The sequence below is a fragment of the Meles meles genome, chromosome 4 (assembly GCF_922984935.1).
Source record: "Meles meles chromosome 4, mMelMel3.1 paternal haplotype, whole genome shotgun sequence".
NCBI classification, from domain to species: Eukaryota; Metazoa; Chordata; class Mammalia; order Carnivora; family Mustelidae; genus Meles; species Meles meles.
In genome coordinates this window covers 39,943,991-39,971,297 of record NC_060069.1, presented here as the reverse complement: position 1 = coordinate 39,971,297, position 27,307 = coordinate 39,943,991, and the positions used below count along the sequence as shown (strand labels likewise).

At 41.0% G+C, this 27,307-nt stretch overlaps 2 protein-coding genes and 1 long non-coding RNA gene across 12 annotated transcripts in view; 1 reads left to right on the top strand and 2 right to left on the bottom strand.

The window, feature by feature from the left end:
- The window catches only part of PARP15 (poly(ADP-ribose) polymerase family member 15), a 49,056-nt gene extending 38,075 nt beyond the window's left edge, over positions 1–10,981 (bottom strand). For 3 of the 5 annotated variants that reach the window (XM_046002626.1, XM_046002630.1, XM_046002627.1), the window contains exon 1: positions 10,792–10,981. In XM_046002626.1, the coding sequence (XP_045858582.1) occupies positions 10,792–10,827 (36 nt within the window). In that variant the 5' untranslated portion in view covers positions 10,828–10,981. Of the gene's footprint in view, positions 1–3,152; positions 3,483–10,791 lie in introns of all 5 variants that reach the window. The other 2 variants (XM_046002629.1, XM_046002628.1) reach the window with 2 other exon arrangements.
- Positions 10,982–11,082: 101 nt separating this feature from the next.
- LOC123940143 lies at positions 11,083–15,473 on the top strand. Of its 5 annotated transcripts, XR_006818040.1 has the most exons (6): positions 11,085–11,215; positions 12,395–12,478; positions 13,529–13,667; positions 13,815–13,898; positions 14,448–14,536; positions 14,794–15,473. It is a non-coding gene; the product is annotated as an uncharacterized LOC123940143 (long non-coding RNA). The 5 variants fall into 5 exon arrangements; XR_006818037.1 differs by having other exon boundaries at positions 11,083–11,167; positions 13,529–13,898; XR_006818036.1 differs by having other exon boundaries at positions 13,529–13,898.
- An 844-nt stretch (positions 15,474–16,317) lies between these two features.
- DTX3L (deltex E3 ubiquitin ligase 3L) lies at positions 16,318–27,304 on the bottom strand. 2 transcript variants are annotated; one of them, XM_046002354.1, is made up of 5 exons: positions 27,088–27,304; positions 25,739–25,950; positions 21,776–23,329; positions 20,892–21,109; positions 16,318–17,825 (listed from the first exon to the last, which is right to left on the bottom strand). In XM_046002354.1, exons 1-5 carry the CDS (start codon positions 27,269–27,271, stop codon positions 17,756–17,758), a joined length of 2,238 nt encoding a protein of 745 aa, XP_045858310.1. In that variant the 5' UTR covers positions 27,272–27,304; the 3' UTR covers positions 16,318–17,755. The 2 variants fall into 2 exon arrangements, with proteins under 2 accessions (XP_045858310.1, XP_045858311.1); XM_046002355.1 differs by having other exon boundaries at positions 25,739–25,867; positions 27,088–27,208.
- Between the last annotated feature and the right edge of the window lie 3 nt (positions 27,305–27,307).

The window sequence follows — 27,307 nt, the reverse complement described above, 5'->3', positions numbered from 1 at the left end:
AACCCTTGAAAGAGAAATAAAGGAACTTTTAGTATGATAAAGAGACTGACTCTGTATTCAGAAGTTAATATTATTCACAGTGAAGAAACAGGACAGTCTTTGCGGTAAATACCCAGTAGTGCAATTGCAGGGTCATAGGGTAGCTCTATTTTTAATTCTGAGGAATCTCCACACTGTTTTCCAAAGTGGCTGCACCAATTTGCATTCCCACCAACAGTGTAAGAGGGTTCCCCTTTCTCCACATCCTCTCCAACATTTGTTGTTTCCTGCCAACTGGAGGAGATTATGCTGATAGAAATAAGTCAAGCAAAGAAAGTCAATTCTCATATGGAGAATTGTGGAACATAAGGAATAACATGGAGGTCATAAGGAGAAGGAAAGAAAAAGTGAATTGGGGGAAATCGAAGGGGGTGATGAACCATGAAAGACTGTGGACTCTGAGAAACAAACTGAAGGTTTTGGAAGGGAGGGGGTGGGGAATGGGTGAGCCTGGTGGTATTAAGGAGGACACATATTGCATGCAGCAGTGGGTGTTATATATAAACAATGAATCTTGGGGGCACCTGGGTGGCTCAGTGGGTTAAAGCCTCTGCTTTCGGCTCAGGTCATGATCCCGGGGTCCTGGGATGGAGCCCCTCATCCAGCCCTGCATCGGGCTCTCTGCTCAGCAGGAGGCCTGCTTCTCTTCCTCTCTCTCTGTCTGCCTGCCTCTCTGCCTACTTGTGATCTCTGTCTGGCAAATAAATAAATAAAATCTTTAAAAAAAAATAAACAATGAATCTTGGAACACTGCATCAAAAACTAGTGATGTATTTTATGGTGACTAACATAACACAATTAAAAAAAAAAGGAAACAGGACAGCCACTCTCCTTAGAAGTAGAGGAAATAAAACAAAAACTAAAAATGTGCTCTGTTACCACTCCTATTTGATATATTTTTCGGAATTCTTCCTGGTCATCAAAATAAGGTGGTGGAAAGAAATCGGGATAAATATAAAAATGGAAAAGATAACAAAAACATTCTTTACAAATACCATAGTCACATATTGTGTAAAATTTTTTAAATCATCAACACCATCAAAAAAATGAAAAGACAACTCACAGAAAGGGAGAAAGGATTTGCAAAGCACAGTTGATAAAGGATGTGTAATCTAAATATATAAAGAACACTTAAAACTCAACAATTAAAAAAAAGCAAATAATCCAATTTAAAAATAGGCAAAGGATTTGAATAGACACCTCTCCAAGGATGACATACACATGGTCAATAAGGACATAACAAAATGTTGAACACCATTCATCATTAAGAAAATGCAAATCAATGAGCTAACACATCACAGGTACTGAAATAACTAAAATTTTAAAAGATGGACATTAACAAGTATTGACAAGGATGTGAAGAAACTGGAGACCTCATACCTTGCTGGAATAGAAAATGGTACAACCACTTAGGAAAACAGTTTTGCAATTCCTCTAAAATTTAGAGATACCATATAATCCAGATGTTCCACACTCAGACAGGAATATACCATAGAGGTGAAACATATGTCCACACAAAAACTGTTTCACAAATGCTATGGACAGAATGTTTGTGTGTCCCCCAGATTCAGGTGTTAAGTCCTAATCCTCAATGTGATTGACAGTATTTGGAGATGGGGTCAGATGGGAAGTGATTAGGTTTGGATGATGTCATGAAAGTGGAACCCCCATGAAAGTACTAGTGTCCTTATAAGAAGATGAAATGACAAGAGCTCCCTTTCTTCCATCTGAGAAAAAAACAAGAGGGGGTCATCTGCAAATCAGGAAGAGGGTCCACACCAAGAACTCTTATCATGTTGACTTCCTGACCTCAGATTTCCAGCCTCCAGACTATGGGAAATCAGTGTTGTTTAAGCCACCAAGTCTATGGTATTTGTTCAAGCAGTCCAAGTTGACTGAGACAACAAATGTTCACAGCAGCATTATTCACAATAGTCAAAAGGTGGAAATAACCAAATGTCCATCAATTGATGAAGGGATAAATAAAAAATGGTATATCCATACAATGGCATAATATTTGGCCATAAAAACTAACAAAGTTTTGATATATTCATCAACATTAATGAACCCTGAAAACCTGCTAAGTGAAAGAAGTCAGTGGCAAAAGGCCACATACTAAATGATCTTATTTATCTGAAATGTCCAAAATACATAGATTCACAAAGACTGAAGTATATTAGTGGTTATCGGTCTGTGGGGAGGAGGGAAAGGGGAGTGACTGCAAATGCACTTGGAGTTTCTTTGGGTGATGAAAATTTCTAAAAATAGACAGTGGTGAACACTGTGAATATACTAAAAACCACTGAACTGTACACTTTTAAAGAGTGAATTTTGTGGCATATAAGTTATATATCAACAAAACTGTTATTTAAAAATAAGAATTGGGGCGCCTGGGTGGCTCAGTGGATTAAGCCTCTGCCTTCAGCTCAGGTCATGATCTCAGGGTCCTGGGATCAAGACACACATCGGGCTCTCTGCTCAACGGAGAGCCTGCTTCCCCCTCTCTGCCTGCCTCTCTGCCTACTTGTGATCTCTCTCTCTCTGTCAAATAAATAAATAAACTCTTTTAAAAAAAAATAAGAATCAATAAATCAATTCTTAGAGAAAATATAGGTAAAGATATATGAGATCACTTTAAGAGAATATCTAAATATTAGTGGCAAAAATAGTCTCAATCATCTCTGGCCTTGCATAAATATATTACAAATGGTAATACTCTCCAAATTACAGATTATAATATATAAAATCTCTTAATTCAAGTCCAGTTAAGTGGTAATTTATAAAATTTGACAAAATGAAAGCAAACTGTGCTTTAAAAAACAAGACAATACCAAATGAAATGATGAGGGACTCGGCACGCTACACCTTAAAATGCATTTTCCACAGACTGGAAGAAAATATTTGCAAAAGACATAACTAATAAAAAACTGTTACCCAAAATATAAAGGACCTTTGGGATTCAACAATAAGAAAACAACTTAATTTTAAACCGGACAAAAGACCTCAATGTAGGGACCTACTTAGCCAGAGTGACTCCATCTCAGTTAAACAGCCATTTTGTTGTTTGTGCAGTAAAACTTAAACTGACCTCCCCCCTCCCCAGAGGAACTTACTTAAAAGCAAGCTGGTTGCCCAATATGGTCGACCAGTCGCTGATAACAGAGCCCAAATAAAAGGACGGGTCAGGTCAGGTGGAGATAACAGAGCCCAGAATGCAAGGACAAGTCAGGCCAGGTGGAGACAATCTCATTGGCCAGGCTCAACGACATGGCCTTTGCTCTATAAAAGCTAGTCTGTGAAGCTGGGGGTGGTCGCTCTCTCCGTAAGAGATGTCCCCAGCCGGTCGGTTTGATCTCGGTGCTGGCAAGAAATAAAGCTCTGCTTGACCTTTGCTTTGTATTAGTCTCGCTCCTTTGAACACGGACTCCATCACTCAATAGATGCTTCACCAAAGAAAATAGACAGATAGCAAATAAGCATATGAAAAGATGCTCAACATTCTATGTCACTGGGGAAATGCAAATTAGAAAAACAATGAGATACCACTACACACCTAGTGGAATGGTGATAATACCAAATGCAGGCAAAGGATGTGGAGCAACAAGAACTCTCATACATAGCTGGTGGGAATGAAAGTGGTATTCACTTTGCAAGACAGTTTGATAGTTTCTTACAAAACTAAACATATTCTTCCCACACAATCCAGCAATCATGCTGCTGGTAGTTACCCGAAAGAGTTAAAAAATTTATGTCTACAGGGGAGCCTGGGTGGCTCAGTCAGCTAAGTGTCAGCCTTCCCCTCAGGTCATGATCCCAGAGTCCTGGGATTGATTCCCTCAGGGACCCCTGCATGGAGCCCCGCATGGATCCCCACATCCAGCTCCCTGCTCAGCGAGGAGTCTGCTTCTCCCTCTCCCTCTGCCTGTTGCTCCCCCGCTTGTGCTCTCTTGCTCTGTCAAATAAATAAATAAAATCTTAAAAAAAAATTATGTCTACACAAAAACCTACAAATGGACGATTATAGCAGTTTTATTCATAATTGCCAACACTTGGAGGAAACTAAGATGTTCTACAATAGGCAAATGGATAAATAAACCTTGGTATATCCAGACAATGGAATATTATTTGGCACTAAAAATAAATGAGCTCTCAAGCCATGACAAAACATGGTGGAAACTTAAATATGCATTACTAAGTGAAACAAACCAACCTAAAAAGGCTAACATATGATTCCAACTATACAATATTTTGGAAAAGGCAAAACTATGGAGACAGTAAAAAGATCAGTGGGTGCCAGGGATTAGAGGAGTGGGAAGCATAAACAGCAGAGCACAGAGGATTTCTATGGTAGTGAAACTATTTTGTATGATACTGTAATGGTGGATATATGTTATTAAACATTTGTCAAAACTCAAAGAATGTACAACAGCAAGAACAAATGCTAATGTAAACTAGGAACTTTAAGTGATAATAATGGGTCAATGTAGATTCACCAATTACAACAAATGTACCACTCATGTGAGATGTTGATAATGGGGGAGTTGGGGGGTGGCAGGTGGTATATGTGAACTTTCTGTATCCTCCACTCAATTAAAAAAAAAATCCTTAAGTAGTAATTATAAAGCTAAATAGTTCTAAATTGAAAATAAATGATAATGACAAGAAGTAAAATAGAAATTCCAGATATAAAACTTAATGTATCAAAAAACTTAACATAAGTATTAAGAGGAATAAGAAAGTGAAGAGATGAATCATAATTTAATAAATATTGTTCAGAATGTTAGTTTTCATTATGAAGAAAATAAAATTAGATATAAATTCATACTTCACAATCAACACCTAACCGCAATACATTAGCTCCTGATAGGTTAAAAATGTCAACGTTAAACACTCCAAAAGTAAGTACACCTGAGTGGCTCAGTGAGTTAAGTGTCCATCTCTTGATTTCCACTGTGGAATTAAATTAGAAAGCAATAGCAAATTAGCAATAGGTCCAATGACATGGATGAAACTCAATTACATTATGTTAAATGAAAGCAGCAAGGCTCAAAAGACCACGTGTGGCATGGTCTATAGGGACCAAAATCTGACCATTATTTGCCAGGGACTCACCTTGAGTGCAGAAGTTGATTCCAAAGGAACCAGTGGGAATTTGGGGAGTGATGAAACTCTTTTTTTATCTTTGTGTATCTTATATTTTGTAGTTATTCCATGATTGTATGCATTTGTCAAAACTCAAAGAACTGTACACTAAGAAGTATGAATTTGCTGTATGTAAATTATACCTTAAATTTTTAAATGAAAGGAAGTCAATAGCATTCATATACACAGAAGATAGAGTGAATGAAAAACCTCATGTAAGATAGCAAAATAAATAAATGAATAAAATATTTAGAAACAAACAACAAGAAATATTCTATATAAGAAAATATTAAATGTTTTTTTAAATTTGAATTAAAATTAAAACAAATTAGTTAACATATAGTGTAGTATTAGTTTCAGAGGTAGTGGTCAGTGATTCATCAGTCTTATATAACATCCAGAGTTTATTACATCACATGCCCTCCTTAATGTCCATCATCCAGTTTCTTCAATTTTGTTATTAATTGGTTTATATAATTGGCTGCTCCCATGTTAAGGGTATAACTATTTACAATTGTTAGATTGCCTTGTTGGATAGGCCTTTTAATTATGATACAGTGTCCTTCCTCATCTCTTAATACAGTCTTTGGTTTAAAAATCTAATTTGTCTGATGTAAGGTTGCTACCCAACTTTCTTTTGATATCCATTAGCATGAGAAATGGTATCCACCGCCTCACTTTAAGTCTGGGTGTGTCTTTGGGTCTAAAATGAGTCTCTTGGGATGCCTGGGTGGCTCAGTAGGTTGGGCATCTGCCTTTGGCTCAGATCGTGATGCTGGGGTGCTGGGATCGAGTCCCACATTGGGCTCCTTGCTCAGTGGGGAGGCTGCTTTTCTTTCTGCCTGCTGCTCCCTCTGCTTGTGCTCTCTTTCTGACAAATAAATAAATAAAATCTTTAAAATAATAAATAAATAAAATGAGTCTCTTGCAGACAGCATATCAATGGGTCTTGTTTTGTTTTGTTTTTTACCCAATTGGATACTCTGTGTCTTTTGATTGGGGCATTCAGCCCATTTACATTCAGAGTAACTGTTGAAAACATGAATTTAGTGCCAATGTATTACCTGTAAAGTCACTGTTTCTGTATATTGTCTCTGTTTCTTTCTGGTCTGAGTTACTTCTGGACTATCTCTTCACGTAAAGGACCCCCTTTAATATTTCTTGCAAGGCTGGTTTAGTGATCACAAATTCTTTTAATTTTTGCTTGTCCTGGAAATTTTTTATCTCTCCTATTCTGAATGACAGCCTTGCTGGATAAAGTACTCTTGGTGCATATTTTTCTCATTTAGCACCCTGAGTATATCATGCTACTCCTTTCTGGCCTCCCAGGTCTCTGTGAATAGTCTAATGTTTCTACCCTTATAGGTCAAAATCTCTTGTCCAGAGCTGCTGTCAGGATTTTCTCTGTCTCTGAGATTTGCAAGCTTCACTATTATATGTCAAGGTGTAGACTATTCTTATTGATTTTGAGGATGGTTCTCCATGCCTCCTGGACTTGAATGCCTCTTCCCTTCCCCAGACTAGGAAAGTTCTCAGCTCTAATTTGCTCCAATATACCTTCTGCCCCACCTCTCTCTCTTTCTCCTCTTCTTCCAGGATCCCAATTATTCTAGTATTGTTTCACTTTACAGTATCACTTATCTCTCAAATTCTCCCCCGCTGTGATCTAGTAGTTGTTTATCTCTCTTTTCCTCAGCTTCTTTATTCTCTATCTGTTTGGTCTTCTATATCACTAAATCTCTCTTCTGCTGCATTTATCCTAGCAGTTAAAGCCTCCATTTTTTACTGCATCTCATTAATAGCCTTTTCAATTTCAACTCGATCAGATTTTAGTTTTCTTATTTTTCCAGAAAGAGATCCTCTAGTGTCTTCTATGCTTTTTTCAAGCCCAGCTAGTATCTTTATTCTGAACTCTAGTTCTGACAACTGACTTATATCCAAATTGATTAGGTCTCTAGCAGCCAGTACTGCCTTTTGTTCTCTTTTCTCTTTTCTGAGGTGAGTTTTTCTGTCTTCTCATTCTATCCAGAGAACAAATGAACAAGAGAACAGAATACTAAAATGATAACAATGAGCCCACAGAAATATACACTAAATAAATCAGAAGAGACCTGAAACTGAAAAAAATTAAATGAAAATTTTTTAAAAATAGAGAGAGAGGATATAATAGGACAGGTGAAAAGAATAGAGCAATACATTATATCCTGGATTTATTTTGGTGTGTTTGTTGGAAGACACTACATGTGTAACCTTAGATTAGGCAATATTTTTTTATCTATGAAACCAAACATACAAGTGACAAAAGAAAAAAAAGGAATATTGGACTTTGCCAAAATGGAAAACTTTTATATTATCCAGCCTTAATAAGGAAGGAAATCCTAACACATGTTACAACATGAATGCATCTTGAAGACGTGAAGCCCAGTGAAATAACCTGGTCACAGAAGAATGTATATTGTACGATTCTGTCTATAGAGATACCTAGAGTAGTCGAATTCATAGAGTCAGAAAGTAAAAGGGTGGTTGCCAGGGGCTTGGGGGGTGGGGAGAATATGGAGTTAGTGTTTAAGAATTAGAGTACTTCCCAAACTTCAGTTGGGGAAAATGAAGTTCTGAAGATGATGGTGGTGATGATTGCATATCACTGTGAATGCACTTAATGCCATACAACTATACATTTAGAAATGGTTAAAATAGTAACTTTTATATTGTATATATTTTACCACAGTAAAAAAAAATTATCTCTTGTACTTCAAAAAAAAAAAGAAAAAGAAAGAAACTACATCCCAAAATTGTAAAGAAAAATCTCTATATATAAATAAATAAAATTAAATATAATGAAAAGATAGAATATAACTGTCAAGATGAAAATTTTAAAAAGACTTTTTTTAAAAAGCTGATAAAATAAGAAATCGTTTGAAAAGGAAAGAGAAAAAAATTAAAATGGAAAGGCTAAAGAATCATGGGGGGAAAAAACCCATGAATTTTATATACTATTTTCCCCTAGTGCTGGAGTTTTGCAATTCTGTGTAATTGGTAAACTTGGTCTTAGCTAGATGTTCTCCTGATCTTTGACTGTTGTACTGAATCTTAGGTCCTTTGCCCTGGGTGGAATTGTACCGGGCCCTTGCCGTGGCCAGGTTAAGTTATCGGCTCCCATTTGGTCTCTGCAGGGCTTTTGTTCCCTGAAGGCTTTCCGCCAGCTTTGGAGGATGAGAATGAAAATGGCAGCCTCCCAATCTCCAGTCCCAGAGCCAAGAGCTCAGGGTCCCACTCCTCAGTGAGCCTTCAGAGAAAAGCAGTCACTCACTCCTGTCTCCTTGGTCTCTGGTTGCACTCCATGCTCACCCAGCCTATAACAGAATGTTTCTATCTCAGGCACGTGACCCCGCTTTGAGTCTCCAAACCCTCTCCTGTGGCTTGCCCCATGATGCTGCTGTGGGGGCTGGGGGGAGGGTGGATCTTGCTACGGTTCTGCCACTTTCTGGGCCCCTGCTTGGAAACTGGTTGCTGGACTGTGTCATGGTTTGCAGATTATGGAAACCCCAAGCTGAGAGCTCCACTCCTGGACTCACTGTTAGTAGCTGGCTTTCCCGTGCGAATACCTGGAAGCTATGTCACCCTCGGGCACCCCGGGTCTTTCTGTGACCCCAGGGATCCTGTGACCACAGTGTCCCACACAGGATTACACCCACTTTGCCCCCTGAGTAGTTTGAAGGCAGGGACATCCCTCACCAGAGCATACTGCTAAAAGTTCCAATTTTGTGCTCCACTCCTATATCACTTGCTGGTAGCCACCTTATGGAGGCTCTTGCCCCCCAAGGTCTACCTTCTGATATACTGCCTGGGATTCACTTCTTTGCACTTCTACCTTGCAGAAAGTTGTTGTTTTTTTATTTGTAGAATTATAGCAATTCTTTTCTTGGATCGGCAATTGAGTTCACAGGTATTCAGAATGATTTGATAGCTATCTAGCTGAATAACTGGAACCAGATGAAAACTAAGGTCTCCTACTCCTCTATTACCTTGGAAAGACCTCGATGAACACTCCTTAAAGACACAGAAGTAAACCTGAACAAAGAAACGACATCCTTGGGGCCCCTGGGTGGCTCAGTGGTTTAAGCCGCTGCCTTTGGCTCAGGTCATGATCTCAGGGTCCTGGGATCGAGTCCCGCATCGGGCTCTCTGCTTGGCAGGGAGCCTGATTCCCCTCACTCTCTCTGCCTGCCTCTCTGCCTACTTGTATCTCTCTCTGTCAAATAAATAAATAAAATCTTAAAAAAAAAAAAAAAAGAAACGACATCCTTGGAATGACTGGGTGGCTCAGTTGGTTAAGCATCTGCCTTTGGCCAAGGTCATGGTCCCTTCCTGGGATCATGTCCAGTATCAGGCTCCTTGTTCAGTAGGGAGCCTACTTCTCCCTCTGCCTGCCACACTCCCTGCTTGTGTTCTCTCCCTCTCTCTCTGACAAATAAAGAAATATTAAAAATTAAAAAAAAAAAAGAAATGGGATCCTTTGTTCTTGGTTTGAACATCTCAACACCATCTCAAGATGTCAGCTATCTGTAATTTATAAATTTAATGCAAATCCAATATAAACCTCAGTGAGCTTTTTATGCCACTGATCATAAATCAGAAGTCAGTCCCAAAGTTCATAAGTAAAGATCAGCAGACAAGAACAGCTAGGAAAACAGCAGGAAGGAAGAGCTCTTAGGGGAACTAGCCCTGATATTAGAATATATAATAAAGCCTCTGCAACAGATGAATAAACATGTCAATAGAACATAACTTCCAGAAACAGTCAAAATACATATAAAAATCTAGTAAGTGATAAAGGTGGTATCTTGGGCAGTGCTAATCTTTTTAATAAACAGTGTTGGGACAACTGGATACCCATTTGGAAAAAAGATAAAATTTGATCCATGCTTCAAATCATAAACAAAAATAAACTCCAAATGTATCAAAGACCTGAATGTGAAAAATAAACCATTACAAATAAAATGGGTGATCATAACCCAGATGATGGGGAAAGTTATTAAAATATGACCAAAATTCCAAATGCAATAAAATAAAAAATTGGTAAATTTTACTAAAAAAAAAAAATGGGGCACCTGGGTAACTCAGTGGGTTAAGCATTAGGTCATGTGATCTCAGGGTCCTGGGACTGAGCCTCTGTGCTCAGCCAGAAGTCTGCTTCTCTCTCTCCCTCTGCCCCCACCCCCCTCATGCTTTCTCTTTCTCTCTCAAATTAATGAATAAAATCTTTTTAAAAAGTTTTTAACCATAAAAATAAAAACTGTTTGTATGGGAGAAAAACCCACCATAAGCAAACTCAGAAGACAAATGACCAACTGAAAGAAAATAGCCATAACATATAGTACAGATAAAAGAGGACTATCCCTAATGTATGAGGAACTTTTAAAAGTGAAGGGGAAAGAGGCCAAAGATTCCATGGAAAATGATGCCCTGCACTCTACTCTCTACCGGGACAAGTCAGGGTGGTAAGCTCCTCCCCAGGGACAGGGGGTCAGAGGGCTGTGGGGTCTCCCCCAGCCCAGTCCTGCAGTGTCCCATGCTGCCCTCCATACTCCCGCCCATGTCGCTGCTCACCATTCCTCTAAGCAAGAGCACCAGCCAGCCGGACATGCTGCCCAGTTGAGGCGGACCTCGCGCTCTAGGCCTCCGGGTCTCCTAGGCTCTGTGCACAGTGGCACAGCCACCAGTTCCTGAGCAAGGTCTTCGAGTGTGGGGTGCCGGGCTTCCGGCATCTGGGCCCAGGGGAGCAGGGTGTAGTCCTCCCCAGCTCCACTCCTCCACTCATGTGGCCCCAGCCCCGCCCAGCAGGCCCATGCCTTTCCTTTCACTTTCTTTTCTCTGCAAATCACTGTTCCCTAAGTTATGGTTTTCAGACCTCAAGAACAGCTGCCTCAAGATTCTATCACCCGGGGGCTCCTGGGTGGCTCAGAAGTTTCAGCCTTCAGCTCAGGTCAGGGTCCCAGGGTCCTGGGATTGAGTCCTGCATCGCCTGCTCAGGGTAAAGCCTACTTCTCCCTCTTTCACTCCCCCTGCTCCTGTTCTCTCTCTCCCTCTGTCTCTGTGTCAAATAAATAAATAGATAAATCTAAAAAAAAAAAAAAAAGATTATCTCATCCATTTGAGACAGACGTTGCCGTCAAATTTTGGGCCCAGATTCTGGGCTCTGAGAGTCTTCAGGTGTGTAACCCCAGTCAATTAAATCTGTCAGTGGGCATAGCTACCTCGTATTATCATGGGGATTAAATGAGGCAAAGTCTGAAATACTTTTTGGATTTCTTTCCCTAAATGAAAACAGGCACTAATGTAGGTCTGGCATAAAAGCAAAGTGGCAGTAAAGGCAAACTTTTGAAAAGGAGTTTGGGCAACCTGTATATTCAACGTGGGTAACTGATGAGAGTTTAATAAAGGAATTACCTTTGTAAGTAGAGGCAAAGGGCTAAGAGAAACCTGCGAGAAATAGTAAAGCAGCCCCCCTCCCCTTCCCTCACCCCTTCTCACTTCCCCTTCTCCCCTTTCTCCTCCCCTTCACTCTTCCCGTTTTCCCCTCCCCTTTCCCCCTCCCCTTTCCCCTCCTCTTCCCTTCTAGGCTAAAGGGGAAAGAGTGTGTACTGAACCTTTTATCTGAGGGCAAGTTCAGCGGTTGGAAAGGAGATGAGCTTTATTCAGGAGGCCGGCCTCCTGGGAGAGAAGACTGACTCTCACCCAAAAATCAACTTAGAGGTTTCTTTATTAAGAAAATTTCGGGCAGTTAATGAGTAAAAGGGGAGCATAGTGGTTTGTAGCACTGCTTGATTGCATGCAGACTCAATGGTGCCAACTACAGACATTATCAGGGTGTTCCAAAGCTGTGTATGGGGGAGGGTGTGGCTGGTGCAGGAGGGTGTGCAAGAGGATTCAGTCCCAAGTCTTTCTAGAAAACCATGCATTATCTATAGACACACAAAAGAAGTTTTAGTTAATCATATGGCTTAAAGGTGCTAAAGGTTAGACTACTAAATTGGCCAGAGGGGCATAGGCGGTGGCTTCAAACCTGGTAAGAGCCATTTACCCATAGGAGAGAGCCATTCCAGGGAAGCCATGGCTGCTTTTTGGAGACAGCTAGGGAAGTAGGTTTCCCACATAAGTTCCCACTAGCTCCCCCACCTGCCTATCTCTTGCTGGTACTTTTCCACCGCAGAACTCAACCAGCAATCTGGGCACAGTGCGGAGCTTATGCAGTCTCAAGGTGGTGGATTTTGATAACACACCTGTATTAGTAAAGGTATGTATAAGTATTAGGAACACAAGAAAATAAGGGATTCAAAACCTGAAGACAAAGATTGAAGGAAAATTTCCGTAGTAGTGACATTCCCGTGAGACCTAGAATGAAGAGTAGGGCGTTTCTAAGTGGAGAACGAGACAGAGGGGTATTCTAGAAAGGACAGGTAGAGCAAAGGCCAGAAGAAACTGGTAGTCTGGTGTGAGTGGACTGTAGGGACTTGGTGGAGAGGAAGGGACATGAGGTGAGCAAAATAGAATGAGAAATGCCTAATGGCCATACTGTGTCATTTGAACTTTATGTTCCAGGCCTGTGGTCCTGAAAATGTGGTGCCCAGACCACCAGCATCAGCATCACCAGGAATTTATCAGAAATGCAAATTCTGGGCCCAATCTCACATCTATAGGGTTAGAAACTGGTGGAGGTAGGGGGTGGGGAGAGGATCTTAGCATTCTGTGTTTTATTGAGCTCTCCAGTGATTCTGACCCAAGATCAAGTTTGCTCTAGGCATCAGGGAGTGACTGAAGGCATATTTCAGAGAAACGATGAGATTGGAGCTATTGTTTCTCTTTTATTTTTTTAAATATATTTTTAAATGTATTTATTTATTTTAGAGAGAGAAAGAGGGGTGGAGGGAGAGGGAGAGAGAATATGAAGCAGCACAGAGCCCGACATGGGGCTCGATCACACAACCTGAGATCACAACCTGGGCTGAACCCAAGAGTCGGACACTTTACCGACTGTGCCACCAGGCAGCCCAGAGCTATTGTTTTACAAAAGGCAGTTTGAAGTATAAGGAAGGGGGGGGATGGGGACAGAGAAAGTCTTTAGAGGTGAGATTCTGGTGAGAGAACTATGAAGATGCCAACCGTGCAGTGAGATTTGAATTGAAAGAGAGACAGGGTTAGTGATAATGGATATGCAGGAAGCAGGACAGGGAGAGGTCAAAGGTGCCACTAAAGGCCACATTTTAATATAATACAATATACGTAATATATTTAACGTAATATAACATAAATGTAACGGGTTTTACATTGTCTGGTGTTTTCCCAGGAAATAAAACTGAGTTTCCTCCTCTATGAAAGAAGACGTTCAAACAAAATGCTTCCTACAGTCTCTTTCAACACATATGCCAAGAGAACGAAGCTGCTGAGTGACGTGCTAGATCTTTTCAAGGCTCTCTCTGGCCAGGGTGGGAAGCTGCATGGCCCTGCATTGCTTCTTGGTGTGCCTGGCTTCCCTTTTTGTTCATCCTTACTAATTTCCCTGACCTGGGCTTGCATCTCCCCTAAAAAACTGTTAACAATTGATCTTTGCCTTAAGGCTCTGTGCTTTGCAGGACTCAGGACCCCAATCAGTAGTAAAGGAAATTGTGCCCAACTCCCATAGGGAAATCAAAGCAAAAACAGTACTTATCCATAAGGTAAGTGTAAAGAAGCCCAAGAGAAGGTTCTGTTTTTTTCCCAAGGACTGCCTTAGTGCTCTCTGTATTGTGATTTATTGTAAGAAATGTGCATTTGGTGGTCATCCCTCTTTCTGGCACAGAGCTCCTAAAATCCTTGCAATTTCCTAATGGCTAAGAGTGATAAAGTTGCTTTTGTTAGTGAGAGGACCTAAGGATGGTTGCCAGAGGAATCAACTACATGATTGGATGGTTGGAACTTTCAGTCCCAACCCCTGACCTCTGGGGAGGCGGGGAGGGTGGAGGTTGACTTCAATCACAAATGACTGGAGATTTGATCAATTGTCTCTATGTTTTGAAGCCTCCATAAAAACCCCGAAAGGATGGGGTTTGAAGAGCTCCCAGGTGAGTGAACAGGTGGAGATTTGGGCATAGTGGTTTGCTTGGAGGCCTTGGAAGCTCCATCTCCTTTACTCACACCTTGCTCTATGCATCTTTTCCATCCGGAAATCAATGAGTCATATGCTTTTATAATAAACCAGTGATGTAATGAATAAACTGCTTTCCCAGGTTCTGTGGGCTGCTTTAGCAAATTAAGCAAACCCAAGGAGGGGGTCATGGAGGACCAGAGATTTACAGCCATTCAGCCAGAATCACAGGTAACATCCTACGCTTGCTTTTGGGATCCAAAGTAGAGGGAAGTCTTGTGGGGATGCAGCCCCATTAGCCCGTGGAATCTGATGCTATCTCTGAGTGGAATGTGCCAGAATTGAGTTGAATTATAGGACCCCCAACTTGTGTCAGAGAATTGGTTGAATGTACGGAGGGAAAACCCACATATGGGAATTGGATGCAGAAGCCTTTCATCTTTAGAAAAATATCAAATATCTTAATTTCAATTCTCTTTTTCCTTCAGAGAAAAGGTGCCCTGATTTGCTGGTACCCAGTGAACCATCTGGGTAATCCAGCACTGATGTTGGAAAGATGAAAAAGAAACTCTAGGAGCAAGGAGGGGACAAATGCTATTTGATAGGGTATGGCATCCGTTTCCTCTAGAAGGAGAGAAGAGATGAAGCCTGTAGCCTACTTTTATCTTATGTGTTAACCCTATGTGGTAAGGAGAAGAAAATATTAAAGAATGTGATTTTCATAGCTGAAATTGGCGGTAGTGAAGTCAATCCTATTATGTTTTACTGCAATACCACTTAGCAAATAGCTACACACAAAATCAACAGCAAACATCTGCTCACATGGTATATCGCTGTACACTGGTGGTAGTGTGCAGAACTCCCAGAATCTCATCCTAAGGGAAGAGAAAGAAGGAGTATGGGGAGGAACATAGATAATCTGTTCCTATATGGATATAACTTTCTTTCTTTGTAAGATTTTATTTATGTAATTTGCGAAAAAGAGAGAGCAAGCAGGGCGTGGAGGGGGAGGAGCAGAGGGAGAGGACAAGCAAACTCCTTGCTGAGCTTGGAACCCTACTTGGGGCTCCATCCCACAACCAAGAGATCATGATCTGAGCCAACATAAGAGTCAGACACTCAACTGACTGAGCCACCCAGGTGCTCCTATTTAAAGCAGATACAGATGATAATACCTTCCACAGAATGAGAGCAGTAATCCAAAGGCTCACCAACCAGTCTCACCATGAAACTTTCCTTTGCACGCACACTGCAGCCGAGGATCTGGAACTTAACAGGACCCGGACTGTAACTTTTCTGAAGCAAATTCAGCTAAAAGATCATAGACACAAAACCATCATAACAGTAAAGACTTTAATGAATCATCAAAAACTAAATGTATAATCTGATTTTTTTAAAAAAATGACCTGTCACTTAACTTAAGCTTTCTTAGCTCTCTGGACAAATGAAGATTCTGGGTTTTTAAATTCTTCAAACAGGACGTCCTTGGAAGAAATCTACTTTGAGTACTGTGCAGGAATGCATTTCTTCAAGAAACACAAAAACATGGGAATTCCTCAGCCAGCTCCAGGCAGAAGTCCCCTCTAGGAGGCAGGGTAACTCTGGGGTGGGGAAGCCTTAGGGCCAGACTATCTTCTTCAAATCCCAGCACTTCTACTTATAAACTATGTGACCTTTGTCAGCGTACTTACCCTCTCTATACATCAGTTTTCTCAGTTACAAAACAGGGATAATATTAACAGTATTAATCACAGATATAAAGCTCTTATAAAGAGGACAAAATAAATGCATCATAAATATTAGCTATTACCATCTGATTAACAAATGCAGACATGTGTGTATGTGTATCTTTAGGAAAAGAAAAAGACTTCTTGGGGCGCCTGGGTGGCTCAGTGGTTTGAGCCTCTGCCTTCGGCTCGTGTCATGATATCAGGGTCCTGGGATCGAGCCCCACATCGGGCTCTCTGCTCAGCAGGCAGCCTGCTTCTCCCTCTCTCTCTCTCTGCCTGCCTCTCTGCCTACTTGTGATCTCTCTCTCTGTCAAATAAATAAATAAATAAAAATCTTTAAAAAAAAGAAAAAGACTTCTTTTTCATCTTTTTTGTTGAGGGACTGGGACATGGATAACCAGATAATTTGCGAGTATGATTTTCTTCAGACTTAGAGAACCACTTAAAAGTACGTTTTGACATGCTATATATCCCTAATAGTAGGCTCAACTACAACCTTGTCTGTGTCTACAGAGAGTATCATGGAGAGACTTAAAGGGCGAAAACAGGACTTGGTGGGACTTTTTAGTAAAAAGCATGGAAAAACTACTATGGTGGCGGCTACACCACTGAGGCAATGATGGTTTATGGAAACTAAAACTAATTTATTTGTTGAGCTGGATGCCGGGAATACTTAAAAAGTACAGTAATATCCATAGGGGAAAAAAATGTTCAGAAACATTTTTGGTAGCATTAGTATGACAGGGAAAATGCACCCCGTACAGCAGATTTTAAGAGTCAGGAGGGAGCAAGGGCAAATTAGAAGCTAATCAACATTCAGAGTTGAGAGTTCAGAGGCTAAGTGTTCTGGAATAAGAAACAAGTTTTCCAAATCAGTGGTGAGATCTCCAGAAATGGCTTCCTAACTCTAGCCTCTGTCAAAGATTTAGGGAACATAGATCCCTCTGCTGGGCTATTAGCAGCCTGGGCAGGCAGCAAAAAATTATGAAGCACCAACTGTGTATCAGGCTCTGTACTGTGAAAAATAGTAGCCTTACTCCATTTATTACCAAAGGTTGCCCAATCTCTGCTTCTTGCCACTTTTCTGGCCATGAGGGAGGGAGGGAAATGTGTGTTTCTACTTTTCCATAACCAAAGCCCCTCCCCCCAGGCCTCCTTCACACTAGGATTTTACTTTTAGGGTACTTAAGGAACAAACAAAAAACCAAAAGTCTACCTCAGAGATGGCAATAAAAAGAGGATTGATAGACAGCTACTATTTCAAATTAAGAACACAGAATATGATTTCAGAACCACAGCACTCCCTCTACCCCCACCAAAGATGTCCCAAGAATGAGGTCTAACACCTACAAAACCACACAAAGCTTTGGAGCTTTTATCTTCCATTAAAAGTAACACTCCAGAAATGATAGCCTAGCACATTCTCACTCTTACACAGACCACTTCTTGAGACAAACAAAATTTTTTTAAAGATTTATTTGACAGAGAGAGAGAGAGCAAGCACAAGCAGGGGGAGTGGGAGAGGGAGAAGCAGATTCCCCGCTGAGCAGGGAGCCTGACTCAGGGCTCCATCCCCAGACACTGGGTCATGACCTGAGCCTGGAGGAGATGCTCAACTGACTGAGCCACCCAGGTGCCCCATTGAGACGAAATAATTTAAAAAGTGTTTCTTCAACTGTGTCTTGAAAGCTTGGCTCAAGACATCCCTCCAGTGGTCTTCTTACTCAATTCCTTTATTTTTCAGCTCCTGTTTGACACGTTTCAGGTAATCGGGATCAGGGTAGCCATACCTGCAGAAGGAAAAAGCTCCTTAGTTTCTTCGCAAATGGTCTTGAGGAATCTGTACAGTAGATCCCTGACATTAACATTCAGTGTTGCAAACATTCAAAAACAAGACTGCAAGCGGATGAATTACAATCACTTGCAAGTGTGCAGATGTGAGTCATTTAGCTGATAAGTGAACCTAGCTCTCTGCCCAGGATCTGTCTTCCAATAAGAATTTGTTTTTAATTTTCACCTCATGGTAAGCAGTGACTCTCCTAAAGTCATACTACACTATATATTATGGACGGTAATCATATTCTACAGGAGAATTTTCTAATTTGGGAAATCTTCAAAATTCTCAGGGCACATTCCCTTTTGGACACTAAGGGTTTGAGGCATTCTGTTTGAATTTCTTAAAGAGCAAGTAAAGACAGTTGGATTACCTATAATACAACTTCCACCACTGCTAACTTTTCCTAGAGTACTATTGGCCAAGTGAATTTAGGATGTCTATGGACCATTGGGAGGGGAGGGTAAAATAAAGGGTGATTTTAAAAGAAGGCAAAGTAAATAACATTGCTAGGATCTATCTTCCAAACAGACAGGAAACCCCAAATTAAATCACCTTAGATACCATTCATCCTATATTTTGAAGTTCCCTCCCTTTAATGCAAAATTTAGTAACTGTGCGACACTTCGTGGTTTGGAGGGTAGAAGGTGATAGAATCAATATTTCTGCTTTATATTATCATTCCAGAATAGCATCTCTCAAAATACTTTACTGTAGTTAAGAAATGAATTCAGTAAAGTTGCATGATACAAAATTTATATATTACAAAACGGTTGTATTTCTATACACTAATAACAAAGCAGAAAGAGAAATTGGGAAAACAATCTCATTTACAATTGCATCAAAAAGAATAAAATAACCAGGAATAAATTTAATCAAGAAGGTGAAAGAGCTGTACTCCAAAAACTGAAATTTGATGAAAGAAATTGAAGATGACACAAACAAATGAAAAAATACACCATGCTCATGGATTGGAAGAATTACTATTGTTAAAATTTCCTTACTACCCAAAGCATTCTACAGATTCAATGCAATCTCTCTCAAATTACCAATAGTATTTTTCATAGAACTTCAACACTTAATCCTAAAATTTGTATGGAATCACAAAAGACCCCAAATAGCCGAGAAATCTTAAGAAAGACGAACAAAGCTGGTGATGTCACAATTCCAGATTTCCAAGCTATACCACAAAGCTATAGTAATCAAAACAGCATGCTACCAGCACTAAAACAGACCTAGATCAATGGAGCAGAACATAGACTTAGAAATAAACCCACATTTATATGGTCAATTCATCTACCACAAAGGAGATAATAATATATAATGGGAGAGGCAATCTCTTCAATAATTGTGTTGGGGAAACTGGACAGCTACACGGAAAAGAATAAAACTGGACCACTTTTTTAAACCAGACACAAAAGTAAACCCAAAGTGGATTAAAAACCTAAATGTAAGGTTTGAAACCAGAAAATTCCTCAAAGAAAACATAGGTAGTAATCTCTTGGACATTAGTCTTAGCAACTTCTTTCTGGATATGCTCCTTGGGCAAGAGAGACAAAAGTAAAAATGAACTATTGGGACTACATCAAGCTAAAAAGCTTTTGCAATAAAACAAAAAGGCAATCTACTAAATGCGAGAAGATACTTGCAAACAATAAACCTGATAAGAGGTAAATATCCAAAATATATAAAGAACTCATTGTAGCTCAACACCAAAAAACCCACAAATAACCTGATTTAAAAATGAGCAGGGAATGTGCATAGACATTTTCCAAAGAAGACATAACATTTGTATGGAATCACAAAATGAATGGAATCATTTGATGGCCAACAGACACATGAAAAGATGCCCAATATCACTAATCATCAGGGAAATGCAAATCAAAACCACAATGAGATATCACTTCACACTTAGTATCAAAAAGACAAGGGGTGCCTGGGTGGCTCAGTGGGTTAAAGCCTCTGCCTTCGGCTCAGGTCATGATCCCAGGGTCCTGGGATGGAGCCCCGCATCGGGCCTGCTTCCGCCTCTCTCTCTGCCTGCCTCTCTGCCTACTTGTAATCTCTGTCTGTCAAATAAATAAATTAAATCTTTAAAAAAAAAAAAAAGACAAGAAACAAGTGTTGGCGATGATGTGCAAAAAAGGGAGCCCTCATGTATCGTTGATGGGAATGTGAATTGGTGCAGGCACTGTAGAAAACAGTATGGAGGTTCCTCAAAAAGGCAAAAATAGAAATACTATATAATCCAGTAATTCCACTGCTGGGTATTTACCTAAAGAAAATCAAAGCACAGTTCTAAAAGATATATGCAGCCGTATGTTTATTGCAGCATTATTTACAATAGTCAAGCTATGGAAGCAACCTGAGTGTCTATCTATAAATAAATGGGTTAAGAAGATTACATATATAATATATATATAAAATATACCTTTATATATATACATATATATACATATATGTATATATGTGTATATATGTATATACACACACACACATGGTCCATATAATGTAATAATACTAAGCCATAAAAAAGGATGAATTCTTGCCATTCACAACAACATAGATAGACCTAGAGGTTATTATGCTGGGTGAAATAAGTTAGAGGACCAAAACCATATGACTTGACATATACGTGGAATCTAAAATACAAAACACACACACACAGAAACAGTCTCATAAATATAGAGAACAAACTGGTGGTTGCTAGGGGAAGAGGGCTAGAGGTTGGGAGGATAGGCAAAAGAGGGGAAGGGGACTAAAAGATACAAACCTCCAGTTGTAGAATAAATGACAGATGGTAACTACACTTACCGTGGTAAGCACTGAGTTAATGTACAGAATTGTCAAATCAACTGTTGTACACCAGAAACTAATGTAACATTGTAGTCAACTTTACTTCAAAAAATACTGTATCCAATGCTACTGCTATAAAGTCTCCTTCTAGCCACCCTCTCAAACTGCCCTATTTTACAACCTCTAAATCCCGTTTAACAATCATTATGTTTCAGAAGTTTCTCACCTTTGTGGTCCCCCAAACGGAGACGTTTTGTGGTGGATATCATTCCATGTAATGACATTGGAGATTCCCAGCATTCGAGAATCCCCCACTGTGAAAATCAGCTTTTGATCAAAGGCTTTACGAAGCAGTCCCAGAACCTCATTTCCTTCCTCATTATCAGGCAAGTAAGCTCTTCGTTGTAATCCAGAGTATTTCTTTCCTGGGTTTGGGTGCTCTTTCTGTATGAAGACAAGAAAATAACACATGAAAACACTCCCAAGTCTAAAGTTTACTGTACAGATAGATGTGCTCATTTGCAGATAGAGCAAATAAAAAACAAAAAAAAATATTTTTTGGAGGTTTGCACTTATTCCCAATAATTCATATTTCTCTCTTTGCCTAAATTCATGCTGGAAACACTATCCATCTTCTGACTTGCCCTATTCTTTTTTTTTTTTTTAAGATTTTTTAATTTATTTATTGAACAGAGAGAGAGAAATCACAAGTAGGCAGAGAGGCAGGCAGAGAGAGAGGGGGAAGCAGGCTCCTCACTGAGCAGAGAGCCTGATGTGGGGCTTGATTCCAGGACCCTGGGATCATGACCTGAGCTGAAGGCAGAGGGTTAACCCACTGAGCCACCCAGGCGCCTTGACTTGCCCCATTCTAACACAAAATCACCACCCGCTCTTTCTCTGCCTTAACAGACACAAAAGATACCTAAGTTACAAGCAAACATTGCTGCCTTTATTACTGATATTATTCTTATTCCCATTTAAAGCCCTTGCACATGGAAATATACACGGAAATAATTCCCTGGGATATTCAGTAATCGGCACCAGGACAGTTTCTTGCTCTGCTCATTCTAGCATACTGAAAAGAAACGCATGGACCTCAGAAATACTTACTGTTTGTATGCCTCCTTTCATATTATAAGTAATCACAATGGAGCCACAGGATTCATAACCTGGTAGTGAGTCTTTTAGGACAGTGACAGTCATGGTTCCCTCTGGCTGATTGCCTCTCTGGATACCATAGGAAGTCTGGCACACAGGACAGACTGGCTTGTAGGAAAAAGCTTTGTTGATACAAGAGGTGCAGAATGCATGCTTACACTTCGATAGCACTTGTTTGTTAGTAATGATGTCAATACAGATGCTACATATGTCCTCTTCCTTCTCCTCTCCTGACGCCCCAGAACTGGCAGAGTGCTGGAATGTTGAGAGCGCTATTTTTGAGTCATTACTATCAATGTCCATGCGTGTTTCTTGGGCCTCATTCTTTTGATCTCCAGCTAACAGGGACATTCCCACTTTTTTAAAGATATACTGTTTTGCTTTTGCAAGGTGATTTGGCAACCCAGTCAAAGTCATTGACTCTTGATTTAGTACAAAGTGTACATGTGGATGGTTTTCGCTGAAGTCATTTGCAAACTTGGTCTGATATAAGTGCTTTCTCTCTTTGCCCAGAGGTTTCAGTGAAAGAACTTCTCTCATCAGTTGACTTGACACATATTGATAGGCATCGATGAAACTGGAATAAGCATGGGCAGACAGATCGAATTCCTTGTCCTTAGGTTCAAAGAGAATGTGGATTTTCTTACTGTCTCCCCAAACCTCACAATGAGTATCGTACTTTTCTTCTAACTCTGTCATCTCCTGGAGTAATTCAGCTTTTACAAGCATATAGTGAGCCGTGTCAACTTCAATTCCATTCATCAGGCATGTGGGAGTTGATATTTTCACAGGTCCCATGACAAGACTTTCAGAGGCTTTTAGGTCAAAAAAATATCTGGCAGCGAAAATGTCATCTTGGGTCCCAAGGAGAGTTAATTCTCCTCCTTTATCCTTTATAAGGAGCTTTGTAAATCGTTGATTCAGTTCCTGTTTGATCTTACTTGCCTGTTCACTGTCTGCAAAAGCAACACATTTCTGCTCCAGAGATCCCACGGTTTTCTGAAATTCACTGACAAAAGACTCTCTAGCGGCTTGGAGATCACCTGATAGATTGGAGGTGAAGTCTAAATAGACAGTATTTGGAGCACTCTCCTGAGTTATTATTTTAATTTTTACACCAAATCTTTTCTGTATCGAGTCTATTTTATCAGGATAGGTATACTGGAAATACTCAAAGAAAGGCAAGGGAATTTCAACACGGTTGCTTTCGTCTTCTGCCCTGGTTTTTGGTTCCAAGGGAGAAACACAGCTATTCTTCTGGTTCTGCTGATGGAGTGGCTTCCTCTCCATTGTCAAAGGGGAAGATTCAAATTTACACCCACTTTCTTGGAGTTGCTTATTCAAGAAGTGAAATATTTTTTCAATATCTCCGAAGGTTCCGTACACTTTCTCAATTCCATCGTCCCCTTCCATCTTTTTGACCTTGGGGCAGATAGTGGTTACGTGTTCCCTCTGCTCTTTAGAGAACAGCTTACAGTTCAGGTCCGCTGTGACGCTAAGAAAGATCTGAAATTTTAAAAGGAACAAATAAAATCTCTCGGACGTCAGTCCTCCAGTCTCTTATCAAGACAAAGTCTATTATACTGAGTGAAATAAGTCAAGCAGATAGAGTCAATTATCATATGGTTTCACTTATTTGTGGAGCATAAGAAATAACATGGAGGACATGGGGAGATGGAGAGGAGAAGGGAGTTGAGGGAAATTGGAGGGGGAGATGAATCATGAGAGACTATGGACTCTGAAAAACAATCTGAGGGTTTTGAAGGGGTGGGGGTGGGAGGTTGGGGGAGCCTGGTGGTGGGTATTATGGAGGGCACGTATTGCACGGAGTACTGGATGTGGTGCATAAACAATGAATTCTGTTACACTGAAAAGAAATTAAAAACAACAACAACAAAAAAACACCTAGGTTTCAGGAGCCTGGGTGGCTCAGTTAGTTAAGCAACTGCCTTCAGCTCAGGTCATGATCCCAGACTCTCAGGATCGAGTCCCACATCAGACTTACTGCTTGGTGGGGAGTCTGCTTCTCTTTCTGACCCTCCCCCCAACTCATACTCTCTCTCCCTCTCAAATAAATAAATAAAATCTTAAAAAAAAAAAAAAAGACAAAGTCTAGAGACCAGAGAAACCACCAGAGGGTGACTGCTTTCAAATCCTTTTGGCAGAGGATGCAGCAGGCTATAGCCTAGAGGTTCCCAGCTTGTTCTGCCCATTAGAATTAAAACAAAGCAAGCAAACAAAAAAGGCAAGGCCCAGGTCCATCTCTAGAGATTTTGTTGTAAATGTAGAGCCTGGGCATGAGCATATTTAAAAAGTGATGTGGACACAAAGTCTGGATTCTAGAGTTGTCCTCTATGTCCACTACTGGGGAATGGCGTGGAGGGAAGATACATCAGCTTTCTGGGCAAGTTGCTACGGTTCTCAAAAGAGCCTATGGGCTTCAAGGGGAGCCATAAATCTGAAAAGGATATGTTTTCCTATTTGCTGCTTTTTTCTCATCTTTAGTCCCCCTCCCCTTTAAAAAAAAACTAAATACCTAACTGCATGCTGCATTGCTGGGCCCTCTAAGTCCTGTCCTTTAGAAGCTCGAATATAGGACAGAAACACCAGATTAAGCTAAAAAGGACAGATGCATACTGAATGTAATAGAAAAGCAAGATTTCTCTGGTTTTTGTACATGCTACTTCTTCTGCATACAACATCCTTCATCCAGATCATCCTTCAAACGTTGCCCAAATCCAGCCACCTCTCACACCTCCATCAGGACCACCCAGAGTCCAAGCCCCTGTCATCTTGCTCCCCTCCTGCTGCAACCCCTCCTATCTGGGCTCTCACTTTGTTTCCACTTTGACCCCTTCCTAAACTCAGTCTTCCACGCAGCAGCCAAAGTGAGCCTCCAGAAGTATAAACCAGGTCACCCCACTCCCTTGGCTCAAAACCATCAGATGAATCCCCTAAGATTGAAGTTAAAATCCAAAGTCCCTGCCTTCATCTCCCAAGACCTGACTTCTGGCTACCTCTTTAAGTTCCTCTCCTCTCCTGTCATTCTCTCCCTCCCCTCCTGCCTTCTAGCCACAATGGTCTCCCTCCTTGAAGCCCCTGGGCTTCAGGATAGAAGCTCCTGTCTCAGGGCCGTTGCACTTGTGCTTTATTCTGCCTCAAACATTCTTACCTCACTTAGCTTGCTCCCTTACTTCATTCATGTCTCTACTCAGACAGTACCTCATCTGAGAGGTTTTTCCTGATATCTTGTTTAAAATAATGGTCTGAAAAAAAAAAAAAACACAATGATGTCACTGTTTATCATCTATCCTGTCTTACTCTTCTTCCTAGCACTTATCACTGGCAAACATTTTATTATATATCTATTTTTTTTTAACTATTGTTATCTGTTTCCCTCACTAGAATGTAAGGTCCCTAAAAGCAGGGTCTGTGATCCTGGCTATATTCCCAGCTCCTGTGACAGTGCCTGGCACACAACAGGAAGCTGATATTGATTTGTCAAATGACTACATGGCTGGCTCCTTCTCATCACTCACATCTCAGGCCAAATATTACCTCCTCAGAGAAGTTGTCTCTGACTTCTGGTCAGAAGCAGCACCACTCCTTCCCCTTTCTCACTTTGGCCCTGTCATTCTCTAAGGCCAAACCCTATCCTATTTTCTTCTTAGTACATATCACTGCCTGAAACTGTTTCTTTTATTTTGTTTACTTGCTTGTTGTCTTTCTGTGTACCTCCCCACCCAACAGGGGCTTTGTCTATTGTGTTCACTTCTGCGGCCCCATGCCCAGAAGAGGGCCTGCCTCCTAGTACATCATCAGCAAGTGGTAGCCAGATCAATAGTGAAAGGTATGGTGAACAGAGAGAAAGGTGCAGGAACATACCCCTCCCCCACTCCTTCTTTCAAACCTTACCTTTTGCAGACAGGAATCCATAACATCAGGAATATGTTCTTCGTTTTGATGCTTCTCACCAGACCTCACCCCTTCCTGTGACTGTGGCAAAAAAGATGTTCTGGGTCTTGCATTCTTCTCCATTGGATTCTTAGTGGGTTCCAGAAAAATAGTTACAAGTTTGTTTTCAACCATAATCTGATGATTTTCTTTCTTCAAGACTCTCTCTTTAGCTTCGGTGGAGACATTATAGACACACATACACATGGGAAAGACTTTATTTTTATTTGTTTATTTATTTTAAAAATATTTTATTTATTTATTTGACAGACAGAGATCACAAGTAGGCAGAGAGGCAGACAGAGACAGAGAGGAAGAGAGGCAGGCTTCCCGCTAAGCAGAGCCCGATTCGGGGCTCGAGCCCAGAACCCTGGGATCATGACCTGAGCTGAAGGCAGAGGCTTTAACCCACTGAGCCACCCAGGTGCCCCAGTTTTTTGTTTTTTTTTTAAAGATTTTATATATTTATTTGACACTTCACAAGTAGGCTGAGAGGCAGAGAGAGAGGGGAAGCAGGCTCCCCGCTGAGCAGGGAGCCTGATTCAGGCTGGTTCACAGGACCCAGGGATCATGACCTGAGCTGAAGGCAGAAGGTTAACCTACTGAGCCACCCAGGTGCCCCCGGCTTATGTTTTACTGTAGAAATGAAAAGCTCATGATAAAGGAATACAAGCTTTAAAAGTCACATTTCTGAAATTGTCTCCAGTTTCCCATTGCAGTGATATGCAATAATACTCATTATATAAAGTTAAGTGAAAAGAGCAGGAATCAAAGGTATAGCCTCAGAATTTTGTAAATATATGTCGATTGACTGACAGTCATAGAAAAAAGGCTGCAAAGAAGTACGTCATATTGTTTCTCTCCAGATGGTTTTATTTATTCTTTTCCCACTTTGCTATAGTGAGCATGTATTACTTATATAATTCTCAAACACAAATCAATGGCGTTAAAGCATAAAAATTTTAAAACATTAAAACATAAAAATAGAACACCTAAATAACAAGAGTTTACGGGTGTCTGGGGGGAGGGAAAGGTGTCCTTCCCAGAGTTGAGAAATTTGAGTTAGGGTGAGGATCCCGGAAAGCATCAACTTTAAAATGTGGTCAGACCAGATCGCTGACTGGGCACTTCTGGGCTCTACCCTCCCCATCGGGCTGTGTCTTTGGACAGCTGCAGCCCCCGGGTCCTGGCCCCATCAGACGGTGCGATACTTTCTCCCGCCGTCTCTCCTAGGTCAGCATGAGCTGGGTCTGCCTGGAATCCCGCGGGGCCAGGCGCCTTGGCACCCGCAGCCCCGGCCCGCCGCTCACCTGCCGGTTCCGCGAACTTCACCAGGAAGGTGACTTGGTCCGTGTGGTGGAGGGGCTGGACGGTGCACTCCCCGCCGCCCGACCGCTGGCTCTGGAAGTAAATTTCCAGTTTCCGGCGTGTTCGACGGCTGGACTCGGACACCCGCACGAGCAGCGGGGACGGCGGGCAGAGGGCGGAGGCCATGGCTCTGGGCGTCAGGCTCCGGGGGTGTGGGGGCAG

What these genes read in the sequence shown, in the direction of transcription:
- DTX3L (XM_046002354.1), bottom strand. Translation starts at nt 27,271, where the DNA reads ATGGCCTCCGCCCTCTGCCCGCCGTCCCCGCTGCTCGTGCGGGTGTCC. An exon ending in GAAGTTCGCGGAACCGGCAG is followed by an intron (nt 25,951 to 27,087) that starts GTGAGCGGCGGG and finishes TCTCCACCGAAG; the next exon opens with CTAAAGAGAGAGTCTTGAAG. An exon ending in CCGTTTGGGGGACCACAAAG is followed by an intron (nt 17,826 to 20,891) that starts GTGAGAAACTTC and finishes TTCCTTCTGCAG; the next exon opens with GTATGGCTACCCTGATCCCG.